Below are 21,625 nucleotides of genomic sequence, written 5' to 3'. Positions count from 1 at the left end.
ACACTCTCATCCCATGAAGGATAAAAATAAAATTACCTCACTGTATTCACACTAACATGGATTTATGCATTTGGTCTCTCTGTTCCTCTACACCGTCCTATACAGTATGTGCTCCCACTACTGGTTTCTCCTCCAGAAATGAATCAGGTCACACTTCTACACATTAAATGGCAGTTTCCAACTAACTGTCCATGCTGCTAATCTGACTACTTCCTGAAATCCCTTACAGTCCTTCTCAATTTTCGACAAATGCACCGTTGCATCATTAGCTAATTTTGATATTGTGGTTAGAGATCCCAGTAAAGGCAAAAAGGAAGAGGTGGTCAGGAAGTGGAAGAATGATGCAGATTCAGAGTCAACAGGAAGGAAGAATAGTAATGGTATGAACTCAGTGAGGAGAAAGAAAACCATTTTCGTTTTGAACTGGCAAAGGAAGACATCTGACAGTGAGCCATTTAGTTGAGGATACACATCATTTAGCCCACCACTCTGCTGTGATTCATTTTGTTAAATCTGATTCAATTCCAAGTTTTAAAAACTGAGATTTATTGATAATTTTATTAAGACTTTTGAATTATTGGCAAACCACCATAGTTGGAACAAAGAAGCTTGAAAGAATGAACTTGCATTTATATAGTGTCTTTCATGACCTCACAATGGCCAAAAGCACTTCACTGGCACCAAAAACACTTTAGGAAATGCAGTCACAGTTGTAATGTAGGATATGTTTAACCATCGGTGTGCAGTAATGTGTTTGCACCTTCTTCTCGTGTCGATTTGATAGACCATCTGTGAGCCAGTGAAACAGGCTAAGCTCAGTCTGTATGAGTCTGCAGCATACAGGTAACAATGTAAGAACTCCACTAAGTGCATACAGAAAATTAGAAGAAAAAGTTATAAGACATTTGGAAACAATTCAAACAATTACTCCATGGAACAAGAGACTACACAGGAGTACAATAATAGGAGATTGGAAGTAGTGGGTGATAAAATAGTCAGCAAAATAGATATCCCTTTTTGCAGTTATGATTGAGATTCCCAAATATACTATGTTGCCTCCCTGGTGACAGAGAAGCAGTGCAGGGAAAGAATGTAGGTGTAAGGTGAGAAACACAAGTGGAGTGGGAAAATGGGAAATATATCCAAGGATCCTGAGAGAAAGAAGGAGAAGGAATCTTGGAGACTCTAGAAGTTATATTTCAGGATTCTAATGACAGTGGTGCGTGCTGGAGGACGGGAAAATAACCAATGTAATTCCCATATTTAAAAAGGGAGATAAAACTAACTCAGTTAATTATAGGCCAGTTAGTTTAACATTTGTAGTAGGGAAAATTTTGAAATCTTAAAGATGAAATTATTAAATCCCTAGATGGAGAGGAAATAATTTGAAACAGTCAACGCAAATGCCAGAAAGGAAGATTGTGTTTGGCAAAGCTGACAGTTCTTTTGAGGAGGTGATAGAAATGGGGCATGGGAAAATGTATTGAATGAAGTGTATGGGGACTTTCAGAAAGCCTTTGCCAAGATACCAAACAGGAGACTAGTGGAGAACATTAAGAGCTGAGCTTCCGAGCCCATATCCTCTCCATCAAGACCGCCTATTTCCAACTTCCTAACATTGTCCAGCTCCACCCCTGCCTCAGTTCATTTGCTGCTAAAATCTTCATCTATACCTCTAGATTCAATTATTCCAATGTTCTCCTGGCAAGCCTCCCACCTTGCACCTTCCTAAACTTGGGCTCATCCAAAACTGTGCTGTCTGAATTTTGTTCATCCATTGCCTCTGTACTTGCTGACCTACATTGGCTCCCAGTACGCAATGCCTCAATTTTAAAATTTTCTTCCTTGTTTTCAAATCCCTCCATGGCCTAACTCTTTAATCTCCTCCAGCCCTACAACCCTCTCAGATCTCTGCACTCCTCCAAGTCTGGCCTCTTGTCGATCCCTGATTTTCATCATTCGCCATTGGCAGCCATGCTTTCAACTATCTAAGCTCTGGAATTTCCTCCCTAAACCTCTCCACCTCTCTACTTCTCACTCCTCCTTTAACACACTCCATAAAACCTACCTCTCGGCCAAGCTTTTATTCACCTATCCAAATAGCTTTATCTGTGGCTCAGTGTTAAACATTGTTGGTAGCGGCCTGTGAGGTGCTTGGGATATTTTACTACGTTAAAGGAACTATATAAATGCAAGTTGTTTTTATGCAGAATAGAAAAGCCGACTTGTAACGATGAATCTGTATAAGACTTTAGTAAGACCACTGTTGAAGTGGAATGTGCAGTTTTGGGCTACACACTATTGAGGCACTAATATTCTTAACAGCTAAATTATTGTTCAACATGGAAACTGGCTTACTTGAAAATCATTTGCCTGATTGGGGTTTCACTTGCAGCTTCAATGGCTATGAAAGCAAATGGCTCCTCCGCATTCACAGAGTCATCCTTGTTAATTGTCGGTTCATCTGTGAACTTACAATGGTAGAGATATCCGCAATCATAATCAGCCTGAAAAAACAGATTAAAGAAATAAGAGTGAAGTGTGAGTGGCCTTAAAACTTTCAAACCCACTTACTGTTGCTGCTTTTTTTTATTCGTTCCTGGAATGTGGGCGTCGCTGGCGAGGCCAGCATTTATTGCCTATCCCTAATTGCCCTTGAGAAGGTGGTGGTGAGCTGCCTTCTTGAACCGCTGCAGTCCATTTGGGGCAGGTAGACCTACAGTGCTGTTAGGGAGGGAGTTCCAGGATTTTGACCCAGCGATAGTGAAGGAACGGCAATATAGTTCCAAGTCAGGATGGTGTGTGGCATGTAGGGGAACTTGCCGGTTGTAGCGATCCCGTGCATCTGCTGCCCTTGGCCTTCTAGGTGGTGGAGGTCGTGGGTTTGGAAGGTGCTGTCTAAGGAGCCTTGGTGCGTTGCTACAGTGCATCTTGTAGATGGTACACACTGCTGCCACTGTGCGTCGGTGGTGCAGGGAGTGAATGTTTGTGGATGGGGTGCCAATCAAGCGGGCTGCTTTGTCCTGGATGGTGTCGAGCTTCTTGGAGCTGCACCCATCCAGGCAAGTGGAGAGTATTCCATCACACTCCTGACTTGTGCCTTATAGATGGTGGACAGGCTTTGGGGAGTCAGGAAGTGAGTTACTCACTGCAGGATTCCTAGTCTCTGACCTGCTCTTGTAGCCACGGTATTTATATGGCTACTCCAGTTCAGTTTCTGCTCAATGGTAACCCCAAGATGCTAATAGTGGGGGACTCAGCAATCATAATGCCATTAAATATCAAGGGGAGATGGTTAGATTCTCTCTTGTTGGAGATGGTCATTGCCTGGCACTTGTGTGGTGCGAATGTTACTTGCACGAGCTCCTAGCACTCTGTGACCCAGAAACAGAGCCTCACACCAATGCCAACAGTTGCTCCTTTGGAAGTGGAGGCCCTGAACTGTTATCCATTGGACTCAGAGCAATCTTGCAGCCAAACCAAGAGAGCAAAGACGGAGAATGCCGTTCCCAGAAAATTCAGTTGTCTCCTCCAGAGAGGATGAAGAGCCCAAGATCCTCACCATTCCCAGTCAAACAGTATGTCCCATTTCCAAGGCCCACCTCATCATACTCTACATTGAGAACTGTAATGATAGTGCCATTTCTTGCAACAAGCCAACAGCAGAACATTTGACCAAAAGCACTTAGATCAAGCATCGCAGCAACACAAAGCTCATTCAGAACCAAGTTCCAATGACAGGGCCAGCATAGCACTGCTGCCTGCCATTTAAAACTATCCAGACCAAAACATGGCATGCAGGGAAGACAATTCAGGGACAAGGACATAAATTAGAAAACTAAGTGAATACTTTCTGACAGCTATCCAGGTCTTGCACACAGAGTTCCTTAAACATTGCAATGTAATATCTCAGGCAGAACAGTGAATGATAAAGCTGGAGATTCTCAAGCTTAAAGGCAGCTTCGGTGGACCAGACACATCTGCAGGATGGAAGATTATTGCAAAACCAAGGATCTTCTGTACGGTGAGGTAGCCGGGGCCAGATGACCAGTGGGGTGCCCAAAGCTCCGCTTCAAGGATACTTGCAAGTGTGGCATGAAGGACCTAAATGTCGACTATTGCACATGGGAGTCACGAGCTGGTGAAAGCGAGAAATGGCGGCACATCATGTGGACTGGTGTGCACTACCACAACGGCCAGTGGCTACAGCAGCTTGACAACAGGCACCAATGCTCAAAACAACAACTCACAGTTTCACTTGGCAGCTTCACGTACAGCACTTGTGGCAGAACCTGCCTATCAAGGATTGGCCTTCACAGCCATCAGCAAAGATGAACCAATAGAAGACACCCCACCTAAATAGATTGTTTGCTGTGTATTCATCATCTTTCATAGGTGGAAGGATGCCAATCATACAAAGATGAGAAGGTAATGGTAATATAAGCCCCAAAGGTGCATCTAGTACAGAGGGACCAGGGATGGCCAGGAAAAATTAACAACTGGAACACTGGGATCATCACAATAACAATCCAAAACATCAGTATCCCTTAAGGGCAGGAGACCATCACATCCCCCCTACAACTGAATAGCATGATGGAACTGATATTACAGCATGCCCGCAAAATATTCAGACCCATTCCTAAAGATTGATTAAAGCATTCAGCCCAATACTAAATGCACTGATGACTGTCTGCTTGTTCAGCCGGGGGCCCAGGGTGCATGCGTGGTTAGCACGACGCACAGCTAGCTGGCACCTCTTAAAAGCAGCCTGCTTCCTCTTAAAGGGGAGCTACACCCAGGTTACAGGAGCTGCTGGAAAAGTCTCAGGAAGGCTTTGATGGAAGCTTTCAGTCTGTTGCATCTGGCATTGCCAAGACTATCCAGGATGATGGCTTGCCTTATGTCCCTTCTCAAATCCCACTTCACCCTCATCCTGCCACACAGCCTCTTTCACAGTCAAGAAGCATGGAAAAATTCAGCTCCAACTTGGCACAGGGATTCACAGGTGGCCAACTAAATGACAGCACTTGTGGGCTCAACTTTGATGCAGATCCTGGTGGCCATTGTCTCAGCTTCCATTGCAGTATAGGGAGAAACCACCAAAGTCTCAGTGCTGCAGTGGCAGCTCAGACTGCAGTCATGAGATTCATGCTTGCTGCCATGCAAGACCAGCTTGGTACTATACAGGTTCAGACTGCTGTCATCATGGCTATGGATACCAGTGCTCAAAGTGGCATACAGGCTCTCACAGCAGTCCCTATGGAATCTCTTCAGTCTTTCAAATGAATCAATTTCCACAATTTTTAAACATGAGTCCTCAAAGAATGTTATAAAATGGAAGCACTTTCATAACATCTTATTTTACCATTTTGGCAAAGAAGACAGTTTGATGGTACGCAGATGAACTGAAAGGTGTGGAATAGTGGAGAAACAATGATTTGGGATGAGATCTCAGGAGAAGCGTAGTCTCAGTATCTGCTCATGAACAGTCTGTCTGGAGTGAAGGGGTCCTGGATGCCTACTCCCTTTCTCCTTCTCTTCCCCTGAGGTGCCTTCCGAAGGCCTAGTGGCAAGGGCTACGCTCTCATGTGTAAGATTATTAGATTACTAAAAGGTACTAACCAGCGTACTAATTGTTAAAATCCAGCTATTATAAACTAACAACTAACTTACTATCATAAACTAACATTTAACTTTATTCGAAACCCTTCTTTGTAGCATGATAAAGTGGAAAAACTTAGGAAATAGGGCACAGTATGGACAAGATGTCAAGGCAGGGAGATTCTGGGAGATTATGTCAAGTTTTAAAATGCTTAACTTTCAGCAAAAGGTTAAGACCTTGAGAGCAGAAAGTGAAAACAGCTTCTGCGTATATTTGCCTCATAGTAAGAAAGGCATCCTCGAAATGTAAAAGCATTGGGATAAAGTAGTCAACACAAAGGGGTACTACTTGCATAAATCTGAAAGGTTAGCAACCATCACAAAACGATTCTTGGTTGGTCAAGAAAGGCATCCTGTAATACAAGACTAATCATTGATTGGGAGAGGGGAGGGTTAACTGGAAAGCTACCAGGATAGAAGAAGTCTTGTCTTTGACACTGTATGGCAGAGAATTGTGAACAACAACAAAAGAGAGAGAGATAGACCGACCGAAAAACTTTAAGACCAAAAGCTGCAAGAGAAAGGGCCGTTTGCTTTGCCGTCCAGTCGCTAATACGGGTAGTATCTGTGTTAGACTGTTAATTACTGCCAGAGTTTGTGACTATGGTTTAACTGAAAACTTAACAAACTTGTCCTTATCTTTATCTCAATAAAGTCGATTCATAACAAGCTGTTGTGGTGCCAAGTCTGTTCCCAACTTAGAAGGGGGTATAAAACACCCCTATCGTATTAAATCTTATACATGAGAGTGAGGTCATAGAAGAAGCAGACCACCAAGAACTAAGAGACACGCTCCTGCAAGTACTAGAGGGCTCCCCACCGATAGACCAGGCAGTGGAAATGCTGTTTCACGATGCTAATGGTTTGCTCCATGACATTCCTGATGGCAGCTTGCCTCTCATTGCAAGCGTGCTGTTCAAGTGTGGTCAGGTGATGGAGGGGAGTCATGAGCCAGGTGTAGAGCGGTAATCTCTTGCCACCCAGCAGCCACTCTCTGGTTCTTCACAGTGGCAAAAAAATGGTGGGAACGGCTGACCATTGTAGGATGAATGCATTGTGGCTGCAGCAAGATAGCGGGCATTCACTGATTTCTGGAAATGGTCGCACGCAAACTGCATGTTCATGGAGTGGTAGCCTTGCAGTTGCTGTACATCTCCCCATTAATATGTGGGGCCTGCCAAGGCAAGTGCATGCATTTGATGGCTCCCTGCACTATTGGGAATCCCACTAGCCTGGCAAAGCCACATGCTTGCTCCTCCTGCTTCTCTCTGCTAAGGAAGAATACAATGAAGTCCCCTTTTCTTGTGTACAGAGCCTCTGTCACCTCCCTGATGCAGCGATGCACAGCAAACTGAAATGTTGCAAATATTGCCTGCTCACACCTGGAAGGATTCACTGGCTTAGAAATTGATGGTCATGGTTATCTTCATGGCCACTGGCAGCATTTTCCTCACCCTGCTGTGCAACTGCAGGCACCATTCAGTTACCACCTCCTTGGTGAAACATTGGCTGCTGAGACACTGGTCCTGCCTGAGGTGAAGGTAGGACCTGAGACACTGGTCCTGACTGAGGTCAAGGTAGGACCTGAGACAGTGGTCCTAGTTGAAGTTAAAGTAGGACCTGAGACATTGGTCCTGGCTGAGGTTAAAGAAGGACCTGAGACACTGGTCCTGGCTGAGGTCAAGGTAGGGCCTGAGATACTGGTACTGACTGAGGTTAACGTAGGACCTGAGACACTGGTCCTGGCTGAGGTTAAAGAAGGACTTGAGACACTGGTCCTGGCTGAGGTCAAGGTAGGGCCCAAGATACTGGTACTGACTGAGGTTAACGTAGGACCTGAGACACTGGTCCTGGCTGAGGTCAAGGTAGAATAAGTGCACCCTGAAGACTTTTGGTGGGTAGGGCCTTCGATTGAGAGCTCGTCTCATCCCACTGCACACAGCTTCCCCTCTCTACTGCCTGTGCTCATCCCCAAGTTAGGCTGCAGCCCAAGAGGAACTGTAACTATAGCCCCCATTATTGAAAGCAGGTTTTCTTCTGACAGACCTTCCAACTCCTCTGACTTCCTTGTCAAAGTCCAGCACCTCTCCCTTGTCAATCCAAAAGGTTTCCAAACTCCTCCAATAACACTCAACACAGTACTTCCATGATCTCTGCACTAGCAAAAAAAAAGACTTGCAATTATATAGCCCCTTTCATGACCACCAGACGTCTCAAAATGCTTTACAGCCAATGAAGTACTTCTGAAGTTTAGGCACTATTGTAATGTAGGAAACACATCAGCTAGTATGCGCACAGCAAACTCCCACAAACAGCAATGTGATAATGCCTAGATAATCTGTTTTTTGATGTCGATTGAGGGTTAACTATTCGCCAGGACACAGGGACAACTCCCCTGTTCTTCTTTGAAATAGTGCTATGGTGATCCCTTAGAACAGGGCCAGCGGAGGATGATCCCTCATGCAATTGAACCCATGTTCAGTTGGGAATGATTAATAGAGGATGTTAACAGGACCTGTGATGTCCAATACGGTAGTTTGTGCACGACAGACACTGTTTGACTCCACAATCTGCCCAATCTAAAAGCTTCCACGGGCTGCTCCAGAAGTAGCCGGAACCATTTTGGCCGATATTTTTTGCAGATGTGCCACTTTACATTGAATTTCAGAATTCAGGAAAGTCAAAGTCCACCACCAAGCCCAAAGGCACCCGACTCACAACTTCCCTAAAATCCAAGATAAGCTAACTTCTACTATTTCCTACTGTCACGGATTTGTAATTATTTTTCTCCTCGGATTGAAAAAAAAACTGTGTGCCTGAAGACTTTGTTAAAAACAGTACACCTTTAAAGGGAGAAAAAGTTCTGGAATTTCTGAGACACAGTGTGCCACAGCTGCATTTTTTTACCCTGGGCAGCAGCAGGAAAGAGAGAGAGAGAGAGGTCACATGGTAATTTTCCACTTGGCTGTGCGTAAAACTGGCAGAAACTGGCTGAAACCAGTTAGTTGAGAGAAATTTTCCAGGGGGGCGTACTGAAGAGAAAGGTGCGGTTTATTCTCTCTCAGCAGAAATTCTACAAGGAGCGAAAAACGAGTTACTTCCCTGATTAAGGAAGAAAAGCCTTTTCTTTCAAGGAACTGTTTGTATTGCTGTGCTCATCGTTCAAAGAACTGTTTAATGCTTGCTGCAGCTGAAAACTTGAATGCCTATCTACTGAAGGACTATTTTCATCAAATCCACATGAAGACTTCAAATGGCCTTTGACTATTTTCACATTAGAATACCTCATCCACTGGGAATATAATCCAGAAAAACATACTTATTTTATTTATTCTTAAGAGACAGCTAATTTTAAAAACTCCACTTTTTAAAAAACGGCTAACTACTGTTATTTTTGAATGTATGTGTGTGATGGGGGAGTTAGATTAAAATAAGAAGTTTTTTTTAGATTTAGATATACAGCACTGAAACAGGCCCTTCGGCCCACCGAGTCTGTGCCGACTATTAACCACCCATTTTATACTAATCCGACACTAATCCCATATTCCTACCACATCCTCACCTGTCCCTATATTCCCCTACCACCTACCTATTCTAGGGGCAATTTATAATGGCCAATTTACCTATCAACCTGCAAGTCTTTTGGCTTTGGGGGGAAACCGGAGCACCCGGAGGAAACCCATGCAGACACAGGGAGAACTTGCAAACTCCACACTGGCAGTACCCGGAATTGAACCCGGGTCGCTGGAGCTGTGAGGCTGCGGTGCTAACCACTGCGCTACTGTGCCGCCCTATAAGGTTTTTTGACATAGGTTTATCTTAACAGTGTTTACGATTTAGTTTTTTCATAAATAGTTAATTTGTTGTTGTCTAAAGATACCTGGTTGGTCTGTTTCACTCTGGGGTTTGTTACGACCAGGTGAGAAAGAGGTCTAGGGTTCCCTTTCAGCCTTCACCTGTCTTACTGTAACAGAGTTTTATTTTTAAACACGCTGTGTTTTGAACCCCCCACCAACCCCCCGCCCTTGGTGAATCCTTGTTCATCGCTTTCCAATTATAAGGCAAAGAAACCAGCACAAACAGGCTTTCATAGGCTTAAAGAAGAAAAGTTGAAATTTATTAAACTTAAACTCTAATTCAGTTGAGGCCGACAGATACACGACGTGCCCACTCTAGCATGCATATGTGATACACATATGCAAATAGAGACAGAAAAGAGCAGAAGAAAAATAAAGTGGAATAGCTTGTTGTTATGGTTCTTAAAGCTCAATGTAGAGTCCTTGTTTGTAGGTCATTGGGGCCCAGTATTCTTCTTAAATCTTGTTCACAGTAGGAGACTTTTCTTTCTTGAGGTTCAAGTGTCTTCAGTGGGTTTTGGCCTGCATGATACCTCCACACCCAGGAGAATGAAATGCGATTTGAGAAAAGCACATTTCATTAAAAGGGTGGAGAGAAAATATAAGATACAGAAAAAAAGACGAATTTCTCTCATTCTTTTCCATTCATTCATAAATCTTAAAGCTTATTAAAATTCCCGGTCTTTTCTTGGTGCTTTAATTGCCCCGTTTTTGGCATCCCAGGAAACATGTGCCTCTTTGGGGAAGTATTTCTTCAGTTCGCCCATTACCATGACTGCCTAATCTTTGTTCCTGTTGAGGTCTGCCAAGGGAGGGGGCAGTTAGAATTAATTATCCCTAAATTGGAATTTTTTCCAAGAGAGTCAGTAGTGGGCAGCTCTATCCTGAACTCTTTTTCAGTGTTTTGCTGAGTCATGCAAAGGCTTTTGACTTCAGGGGATGGGTGCTTCCCTTTTTCTCTGATTGTGGGGGAGGATTCTTTGTTAATCTCCCCTTTGTTCTTTGGGACATTCCTGCCTTCAGCTATTTGTGCAGACTCTACTGCACTCCCCTGTGGCACTTTGACTAGGTGAGGAATCACCCTCATGGTTTCTCTGCCCACTAGAGGTCTTTATTTATCTCTGCAGGTTCCTGTAAATGCTGTTAGCAACTCTGGTGGGGCGCTTCTTGTGTCTGCATTTATGTAGGAGGATGTGGGGTCTAATTTTTCACATTTGTTGGGGTTGGTTGACCGGACAGTAGGGGTTTTCATCCGAGATTCCTCCCAGACGTCTTTAACCTGCCCTCTTGGTCACTTTTTCCCTATCTAACCTTTTTCCAGCCTTGTGCCAGCCTGTCCTTTTTTGTTCTCGGCAGGAGTCCCTTACAGTTCACCAGCCCTCTGCTGAAGGGTCATCCTAACACCAGTACAGGACTTAGGGGTGCAGGTTTCACTGTAGGTTGGGGTTTCCCCTCATCCTGGCACATGTGGCAACTCCTGCAGTACTCCACCACATCTTTGTGGAGTTTTGGCCAGTCAAACTGCTGTCTTATGTGGACTTTGGTCTTTCGTATACCAGCATGTACAGCCACTGTAAACTCATGGGCCCTTCTTAGTATTTCTCCCTGGTACCTCTGTGGCACCACTAACTGGTGAACTACAATCCACTCCTTGCTCTCAGGCCTGTGAGGAGAACTCCATTTCCTCACCAGTACCTCATTCTTTAAATAGTAGCAATCAGGGACTCCCTCTCCTTCACTTTCAGACTGGGCAGCCTGTGCTGTATAACTCTATGATTCTATATCATCAGACTGGCATTAGCAGTTGCAGCAGAGTTTTTGGGAAAGGAGAATGTTTCCCTCAGTGACTTGGTAACTTTAACTAAGAATAAACTAAAAGAATTGGCAGCAAAATTGGGGTTAGAATTGAAATCAGGTGCCAAAAAAGCAGTGATAATTGACCTAATAGCCCAACATCTGGAATTAGAAAAAGAAGAAGATGAGGAACAAGAAGGTAGTCAGTCAGAGAATAATGCAGTGGAATTAGCCAAAATTCAGTTAGAAATGAAAAAACTGGAGCTTCAACAGGAAAATGAAAAACCGTAGCAATAAGAAAACTTGAATGGGAGAAAGAGAGAAAATTTCAAACAGAAAGTGAAAGAAAAGGGAGGGAATTTAAGTTAAAAGAGATGGAATTAAGACAAAGGGGTAGTCTTGACTCCAGCGAAAATTCAGGTCAGGAAGAATCTGAATTCAGCTCAGGACCCAGCTGTTTAAATTTATACAAGCTCTTCCTAAGTTTAAAGAAAGGGGCGAAGAGGCAATTTTCATATCTTTTGAAAAAACAGCCAGACAGATGAAATGGCCGAAGGAAAGCTGAACACTGCTTATGCAAAGCAGCTTGGCAGGCAAAGCTCATGAAGTTTATGCCATGCTTCCTGAAGAGGCTTCTGCAGATTATGAGATGGCAAAAAAGGCTATTCTCGCTGTGTATGAGTTTATTCCCTGAAGCTTATCATCAGAAGTTTTGGAACTTACGGAGATTGGCTGGGCAGACGAACATAGAATTTGAGAGGGTGAAGCAAATTAACTTTGACCGTTGGGTATGGGCATTAAAGCTGGAAACCACGTATGAGAACCTTCGAGAGTTGAGTCTCTTCGAAGAATTTAAAAATTCAATTTCTTCAGTTGTGAGAACTCATGTAGATAACCTGAAAGTTTTGAAAGCTAGGCAAGCAGCAGAAATTGCTGATGATTTTGAGTTTGTGAATAAGCCAAAACCTTTTGTCCATCATCCCCAGAAACCCGAAGGTGGGAGAGCAAAAGTAAGGCAAGTAGCCGGACACAGCAAGAACAGCCACAAAAGCCCCAGGATCACGTCCTCGTGCCAGAAAGGAAGGTGCTGAGTGTAGAAGTGAGGTTCGCAAGCCAAAGTGTTATCATTGCCAAAAAGCGGGTCATCTTCGTTCAAAATGTTGGAAATTGCGAGGTAAACTCATAGGATTTGTTGGGGTACGCAAAGCTAATGTAGAGGAAAAGACTGACTGAGAGTATAACAGACCAGGCTACAGCTTTAACAACAGCTGCAAGCCAGATGCAAAAACTAAAATGAGTGTAGAGGTTAAGAATAAGATACCTGAAAGTGATAATGAATTTTTGTCAAAGAGGAAAGTAACTCCATATCCTGTAAGTGAGGCAGAAAATCCTATTATACTCAGGGATACAGCAGCAACCCAAACACTCTTGCTGGGGAAGGATATAAGGTTTCCACCAGAGAGTGCCTTGAACGCTAAAGTTTTAGTTAATGGAGTTGGCGGGAGTATCTACCTGTACCTTTATATAAAGTGGAGAGTGACTTAATATCTGGGATGGTAACTGTAGGAGTTGTCCACAGTTTGCCAGTAGAGGGAATTGATCTACTCCTAGGAAATGATTTGGTTGGATCAAAAGTATCAGTTTCTCCTATAATTACAGAGGAACCAAGTGAAGTTAGGGAAACTGAGTAATTACAGGAACAAGTTCCAGGAATATTTCCTGCATGTGTAGTCACCTGAGCAATGGCTAAACAGGATCCATTGTAGGAGGTAAAGGTGGTACCACAAACAGATACACAAGTATCTGAAACCTTATTTGGGGATTTAGATAATCCAAATGAGATGTTTAACAAATTTTCTATCATTGCAACACAGCAAGCTGATCCAGAGATATACCAAATGGCACAGATGGCTCTGATAGAAGTTGAGGCAAAAGGAATTTCAGAAGCTGGTATATGGCAAGCAGGGTTTTGAGTAGGAAATGGAAACTGCCTCATAGACCTGCGGACGAAGACTGGACAGTTATTGAACAGATAGTGGTATCACTTAAATATCGGCAGGGATTATGACATGACATTCCTTTTGCAGGACATAGGGGAATTTGGAAGACCAAATCACATATAAGCCAACATTATTACTGACCAGGTCTTACAAAGAATGTGAGACAATTTTGTAGGACATGCCATACATGCCAAATGGTGGGAAAAACGGAACCTACCATAAAACCGGCACCACTAGTTCCCATATCAGTGACTGAGGAATCATTTATCAGGATATTGGTAGACTGTGCCAAAAACAAAAGCGGGACATCAATACATACGTACTATCATGGATATGGCTACTCGATTTCCAGAGGCCATTCCTTTGAGGACAATTACTGCTAGAATAGTAGTAGAAAAGTTAGCCCAATTCTTTATGCCATATGGGTTACCACTTCAAGTTCAATCGGATCAAGGTTCTAATTTCAGGTCTAAGATATTTCAAGAAGTCATGGGCAATTTAGGGATTAGTTGGTTGAAATCTTCAGCATATCACCCACAGAAACAGGGAGCTTTAGAGAGATACCACCAAATTCTCAAAACAATGGTTAGAACATACTTTCACAAATATCCGCATGACTGGGATAAAGACCTTCTTTTATTTGCCACCAGAGACTCACTGAATGAGTCTACAGGCTTCAGTCCTTTCGAATTGGTTTACAGACATGATGTATGAGGTCCTCTAAAACTCATTAAAGACAGATTCTTGGAACAAAAGAATGAATCTTCGATATTGAACTATGTATCTGTGTTCCAGGAAAGGCTCACGAAAGCTTGCAGTGTGGCTCAGGAACACCTTAAAGCATCCCAAGCCAATATGAAAAAAATGGGCAGACAAGAATGCAAAAGCCCACGATTTTCAACCAGGAGATGAAGTATTGTTGTTGCTACCGTTACAGGGAGAACCATTAGAAGCACAGTTCAGTAACCCATATAGAGTGTTCAAAACAGTGGGTAAGGTAGATTACTTGATTGACATTCCTGATCACCAAAAGAAGAACCGGTTGTGTTGCATCAATATGTTAAAGCAATATTATCGCAGGGAGGAGGATAAGCTAGAACAGGTACGTCAGGTAATGGGGACTGCTGAGAAGGAAAAGGATAGTGAGGATGAGGCAGAAGCAGGCCTAGAAAATTCTCAGATTGAACCTCCAACTATCAGATTGGCAAATGCAGAATGGCTAGGAAAATTGGACAACATGCTTTTGCACTTAGAGGCAAAATAACGTGAAGACCTAACCAGGCTTTTCACAACATTTAAAAGAGTTTGTAGGGATAAGCCGGGATGTACAACCTTAGCCACACATGTGGATAAAGGGGGAACTAAAGGCCTGCTCGGGTCTGGAAAAAAAACTACCCGAACCCGGCAGAACCACATCGGACCCGAGCCTGACCAGGCCCAAATCCTTCTATTTTTTTCCCACGCCCAACCCGACCTGACCTGCGCCCAACCCGACCATAGTGCACTCTGTAGTTATCATTTTTGGAAGGATGCTGCAGCATGAGCACGATGACATCATAGAGTCGCTCACTGCACAAACTCAGAGTCTGTAGAGTACTGTGCGTGTCCGACCCGACCCGAGCCCGAAAGCCGGACCCGGAAGAACGAACCGACCCGACACATGTCATCGGGTACCGTCGGGTTCGGGTTGGGTAGCAGGCCTTTAGGGGGAACTGTTCCTTTAAAACAACATCCTTACCGCTCGAGTCTGGACAAACAGGCCCAAGTAAAAGCAGAGATCCAATGCATGCTGGAAAACAATTTGATCAAACCTAATCAAAGTAGCTGGAGTTCACCAATAGTTCTAATACCTAAACCTGACAGGTCAACCAGGTTTTGTATAGACTACAGAAAGGTCAATGCGGTAACGAAGGCAGACTCTTACCCAATTCTGTGTTAAGAAGACTGTATCGACAGAGTGGACAGTGCTAGATTTCTTACCAAGATCGACTTGTTAAAGGGATACTGGCAAGTTCCTTTCACTCTTCAAGCTAAAGAGATATCAGCTTTTGTAACACCTGACCGTCTTTATCAGTGCCGGGTAATGCCAGTCGGGCTAAACAAAATGCCCCAGCCGCTTTTCAAAGATGAATGAATCAGGTAGTAGCCAGTGTTCCCAACTGTGTAGTGTATCTCGATGATGTCCTAATATACAGTAACATTTGGCAAGAATACTTAAACCAGCTAAAAATTCTGTTTAAAAAGTTACAAGCAGTGGACTTTGTGATAAATCTGGCAAATTCGGAAAAGCAAGAGTAATTTACCTCAGACACAAAGTGGGGCAAGAACAGGTATTGCCAAAAACGGCAAAGGTACAAGCCTTAGTAGAGTTCCCTATCCCTAAATCTAAATGGAAAATAATGATGTTTTTACCGGAAATTTGCACGACATTTTAGGAGTGTGGCTGCTCCATTAACCGATTTGCTACAAAAAAAAGAAAAACCAAGTAGTATGGTCAGATTAATGCCAGGCAGCTTTTGAAAAGCTAAAGGTGATCTTAGCTAATGAACCAGTGTTGGCTGCTCCAAATTTCGTTAAACCCTTTAAAATAGCAGTTGATGCGAGTGACCTGAGGGTTGTTGCAGTCCTATTGCAGGGTGACGAATCGGGCATAGAGAAGCCAGTAGGGTACTCTTCAAGAAAACTAAATTGTCATCAAAAAAAGTGAACCATTGTGGAAAAATAAACATTAGGACTTTTGCTGGCTCTCAAACATTTTGAAGTATATGTCCGCCAGGACTATAAAGAAATACTAATATACACTGACCATAACCCATTAACGTTTATGGAAAGATTTAAAAACTGAAAGTCTGGAATATTTAGATGGAGTTTGTTGTTACAGCCTTAACATCTAAAAATTATACATCGTTCGGGGAAAAATATTATCGCTGACACCTTGTCATGAATTTAACCATGTCAGCTTATATGGATGACAATGGTATAAAGAAAATGCTGGAAATTATCAGTAGAGTGAATGGTGTGTGAATATGAGAAAATGTTTGAGTGCTTCTTTCCCAATTTCTATTTTTTTTTTTGCATTGTAATGAAATGCATTTTTAAGAATGGCATTTCATTTTGCCAAGGGCGGAGGTGTCACGGACTTGTAATTATTTTTCTCCTCGGATTACAAAAAAGTGTTTGTTAAAAACAGTACACCTTTAAGGGAGAAAGAGTTCTGGAATTTCTGAGACACAGTGTGCCACAACTGCATTTTTGTTACCCTGGGCAACAGCAGGAAAGGGAAAGAAGGGTCACATGGTAATGTTTCCACTTGGCTGTGTGTAAAACTGGCAGAAACCGGCTGAAATCTGTTAGTTTAGAGAGATTTTCCAGTGAGGCGTACTGAAGAGAAAGGAGCTGTTTATTCTCTCTCAGCAGAAATTCTACAAGGAGCTACAAGCCAGTTACTTCCCTGATTAAGGAAGAAAAGCCTTCTTTTCAAGAAACTGTTTGTATTGCTGTGCTCATCGTTCAAAGAACTGTTTAATGCTTGCTGCAGCTGAAGACTTGAATGCCTATCTACTGAAGAACTATTTTCATCAAATCCACATGAAAACTCCACTTTTAAAAAAAAGGGTTAACTATTGTTATTTTTGAATGTATGTGTGCGAATGGGGAAGTTAGATTAGAATAAGAAGTTATAAGGTCTTTAGACATAGGTTTATCTTAATAGTGTTTAAGATTTAGTATTTTTAATAAATAGTTAATTTGTTGCTGTCTAAAGATACCTGGTTTGGTCTGTTTCATTCTGGGGTTACTAGTGTGTTTAATTTGGCTGTTTTCCAATTGGGTATGAAAGTTTAATAATATGCTGCGACCTGGGAATTGACAGGACTGAACTGACAGTGCGTTGCTCCTGCCGCGGTCGTAACACTACCCTTAAGATAGTTGCTTGACATATCCTAAGTCCCCACAGTATTGTGTTTAGGAGGACAAAATATGATCTCCAGCATACACAACAGCTGAAGTGTTGAGTCATGCTTTGTGTCCAGCCTCAATGAAGTTGCATCAAGTTGATAAAGGCCTTTTGCAATGCATCCTATGGCCAATAAGCAAATTGGGCACAGTCTTAACTCTGCTATCTTCCTGAGTTCTGACATATTTTTCTAATCTAGTCCAACAACCAACGGACACTTCTACTCAGTCGTTCCTAATAGCCTCTGACAGGAGGGTGTTCTGCCTACCATTGCTTGTGCGTTTCCTACATTACAAGTGACTACCCTTCAAAAGTACTTCATTGGCTGAAAGAAAAAGGTGACCAAAAATTATAGGAGAAATTTAATCATTCATTTTCCAGCTTTGTTTGTTTCTGATGATAGCTTTGATACAAAAATTAGTTTTACTGGCTTATTTTGGGTGGAATTCTGGTTTGTCATTGATGGGACTGCCTCCAACTCCAAAATGTCTCCCCTGTACCTCAGTCACTAGAGTGAAAACAGTACTCAAAGCACAATCCACCACCACCCTCTACATGTCTCATCACATCCTCCAACTCTGTTGTTCTAGCTGTGGAGTCCCATATTGTGTTGTCGTTGTCAAATGCTGCTCTGCACTAGTTGTGTAGTGTTGGGTCTGTGAAGGCTCTGAAGTCTTTCTCAATTAGTTCAAACCCATTCATGGAGTTTCTTTATGAAGCACCTTACACTTGTCTGCAAAGAATTTCATCTGATATTGGTGATATTTACACAGAAATATAAAGTACTTAACAGATAGCGGTCAATTGAGCCAATCATCTGAGTGGCATCTTTTGAAAGTGTGATGCACTTTGTGTGTGAAATTTTAAACTGCGATATCCATTTTACCACACACATTGGATGGCAAATTCCTCAGGATTCTCCTACTCCACCACCATAACTTCCAGGGAAGATCAGTGGAAATCGCTTTTACACACATCAAAGGAGTTTCCCCCAAACCACCGCTGCCAAAGAGGGAGAACTCAAAATAAATTTCTGGGCCTAGATGAAGGACTTTATACAGATTTCAGAATTATGCACAAGATATCTAAAGCACTTCAACAATGGCAGCGTACAAAGAAGTAGCAAATAGAATCATAGAATCTTACAGAACAGAAGGAGTCCATTCAACCCATCAAGACTGTGCCAACTCTTTGAAAAAGAATTACTGTCAATTAGCATAAATCTGTGTCCTCTGGTTACTGACCCTTCTGGCTTTGGAACAGTTTGTTCTTATTTACTCTATCAAAATTATGAATAACACCTCTGTTTAATTTCCTTGAACCTCATTTGCTCTAAGGAGAACACCACCAGTTTCTCTTGTCTCTCCACATGACTGAAGTCCCTTATCCCAGGTGTCATTTTGGTACATTTCTTCTGCAACCTCTCCAAGGCCTTTTCAAATAACTAAATATTTAGTTAACGGGCACCTTAAACCTTAGGAATTTGTTTGTCCAACTCAGTTTGTTATGATAATTAGAACTTACCACAGACAACCAGAATGCCCCTGGTTTTGAGTAGAAACCACACAATATGGCGCTTGGTTCAAGTGGAATGTACATCATTGGGAGTTCCTCCTCCTCCTCTTCTTCCTCCTCTTCCTCCTCTTCCTCTTCTTCAGTGGCCAATTCTGGATTCTCTGCCACCATTTCCTTCTTTTTTTGGAGTCGTTCTTGCTTTTCTTTCTCTTTTTGATCCTTTATCGCCTGCCTCCGTTTAATCTCTGCATTTCTCTACCATAACCAGTCATAAATGTAATGATTAGAAACACACAGTCTCAGTCTATTACCAAACAATAATATTACACTTTGTTCTGAGGATATGGATTTCACGAGCAGAGCCCATTTCTAGTTGCCTAGAAGACATTAAGAGTCAACACAATGACCCCAATATTTAAGTGGGGGTGGGGAATCATGGGAAAAATTCAGCAGTGCCAGGTATATGGAGGTCCTGCCACTTTAATGGTAGGACCTCATTATACTTCTATTCTTCTGTTTCCTGCCTGGCAGCCAGGCAAATTGTCAAGCTGGCCATCAGCCAGGAAAGAAAACCAACAGCAGGAGGCCACTACCAGGGACTCTTGGGAATGGTCCCTCACAATGACAATCGTGGGTCAGTCGGGCACGATCAACAGGAACTCCCAATGATGTACAGGGAGATTGGCAGGGAGATTGACTGAGGGGCCAGGGAAAGCACTCCTGTCCATCCTGACTCACAACAGTGCTACAAAAAGCACTTATCAACTGGATCTGGCTGCTCCCCTCTCCAATTTGCTGTAATCATCTAAGTGGTTAATGAATACAATGCTCAGAATTAGACACAATACAACAGTTGAGAACAAACCAGTGTTTTATAAAGATTCATCATAACTTCCTTGCTTTTATATATGCCTCTATTTATAAAGCCCAGGATCCTGTATGCCTTTTTAACCACTTTCTCAACCTGCCCTCACACTTATAACCTCAGGTCACTCTGTTCCTGCAACCCCTTTAGAATTGTAGCCTTTATTTTATATTGCCTCTCATCATTCTTCCTTCAAAAATGTATCACTTCACAATAACTTTCATCTGCCATGTGTCCACAAATTCCACCAGCCTGCCTATGGCCTCTTGAAGTCTATCACTATCGTCCTCACAGTTCACAATATTTCCAAGTTTTGTGTCAGCTGCAGATTTTGAAATTGTGCCCTGTGCACCCAAGTCTAGGTCATTAATATAGATTAAGAAAAGCAGTGGTCCTAGTACCGACACCTGGGAACCCCACTGTATACCTTCCTCTGGTCTGAAATATAACTGTTCACTACTACTCTCTGTTTCCTGTTACTCAGCCAACTTTGTATCCATCCTTTTATTCCATTGACTTTAACATTGCTGGCAAGCCTATTATGTGGCACTTAAAATGCCTTTTGGAAGTCCATGTACACCACATCAACCACATTATCCTCAGCAAAAAATTCAATCAAGATAGTTAAACACAATTTGCCTTTAACAAATCTGGGCTGGCTTTCCTCAATTAATCCACATTTGTCCAAGTGACTGGTAATTTTGTCCCGGATTCTCATTTCTAAAAGCTTTCCCACCACCGAGGTTAAACTGACTAGCCTGTAGTTACTGGGCTTATCCTTACACCCTTTTTTGAACAAGGGTGTAACATTTGCAATTCTTCAGTCCTCTGGCACCACCCCTGTATCTAAAGAGGATTGGAATATTACAGCCAGTGCCGCCTCAATTTCCCTCACTTCCGTCTGTATCCTCAGATGCACTTCATCCGGTCCTGGTGACTTATCAACTTTAAGTGCAGTCAACCTATCTAATACCTCCTTTTTTAAAATCAATTTTTAGCCCATCCAGTGTCTCAAACAGCTCTTTTTTCCACTGTGACTTCAGCAGCATCTTCTTCCTTGGTAAAGGCAGATGCAAAGTACTTTATTTAGTACCTCAGCCATGCCCTCTGCCTCCATTCCTAGAGCCCCTTTTTGGTCCCTAATTGGCCCAACCCCTCTTACTACTCTTTTACTTTTACCCTTTATATGCTATTGCTGGCCAAGTCTCAGTAATGGCTACCTTGTCATACCCTCCAAGTTGAATTTTCACCTGCAATTCATTTAATTTGTTTCTTATACTCTGTGTTTGTAGAAAGAACACTTATTTGGGCCACACACCCTATTATGTGCTTCTGCTCTACTATTTTACTCACACGTTTATTTTTCTTTCCTCGTTTAACCATTTTACATATTTTAGTTTTCCCTTTACCTGTAGTGCGTAAAGCACGATTTCTGACTGTTACTTTACTCTTTTCCCTTTTGTTTGTTATCGAACTATTATCTATACTTTTCCAACAGAACCCTCCTCCCAAATTACTAGTTTAAAGTCCTTTTCACGAGGACGCTGGTCCCAACCCGATTCAAGTGGAGCCTGTCCCAATGCTACAGTTCCTTCATCTCCTAATACTGGTGCTAGTATCCCATGAAATGGGACTTCTCTTTCCACATCTCCTGTCATGATTTTAAAAAACAACTATTTCATATACCCTTAGCATTTGCTCCAGTAGAAATAATGCAATATCTCAAATCTTTCCTCATAACTAGAGTTTTCCATCCTGACAACTTCCAGGTGAATCTAGGCTTTACACTCTCTTTCACTTCAATATGAAGGCCCAAAACTGCACACAGTACATCTATGACTTCATGGATGTTCAGTACAAACTTATCATTGTTAATTTAATCTTGACACTATTCCCTATCTGTAGATCCCAAAACAATGTTGACCTTTTTTATGCTTTGATCCACCTACATTCAATTTCAAGAAATTCTGTATTTGAA

General features: G+C 42.5%; 1 protein-coding gene across 2 annotated transcripts in view; it reads right to left on the bottom strand.

Moving 5' to 3' along the window:
• The window catches only part of LOC137374307 (cilia- and flagella-associated protein 44), a 283,090-nt gene that overhangs the window by 145,232 nt on the left and 116,233 nt on the right, over positions 1 to 21,625 (bottom strand). For both annotated transcript variants that reach the window (XM_068040145.1, XM_068040146.1), the window contains exons 16-17: positions 18,792 to 19,037; positions 2,359 to 2,507 (exon numbers count right to left, since the gene is read on the bottom strand). In XM_068040145.1, coding sequence (XP_067896246.1) covers positions 2,359 to 2,507; positions 18,792 to 19,037 — 395 coding nt within the window. The remainder of the gene's footprint in view (positions 1 to 2,358; positions 2,508 to 18,791; positions 19,038 to 21,625) is intronic.

Source organism: Heterodontus francisci, chromosome 10 (assembly GCF_036365525.1).
Source record: "Heterodontus francisci isolate sHetFra1 chromosome 10, sHetFra1.hap1, whole genome shotgun sequence".
Classification (NCBI taxonomy): domain Eukaryota; kingdom Metazoa; phylum Chordata; class Chondrichthyes; order Heterodontiformes; family Heterodontidae; genus Heterodontus; species Heterodontus francisci.
The sequence above is the reverse complement of the archived record's forward strand: the minus strand, read 5'-3'. Positions and strand labels throughout refer to the sequence as shown.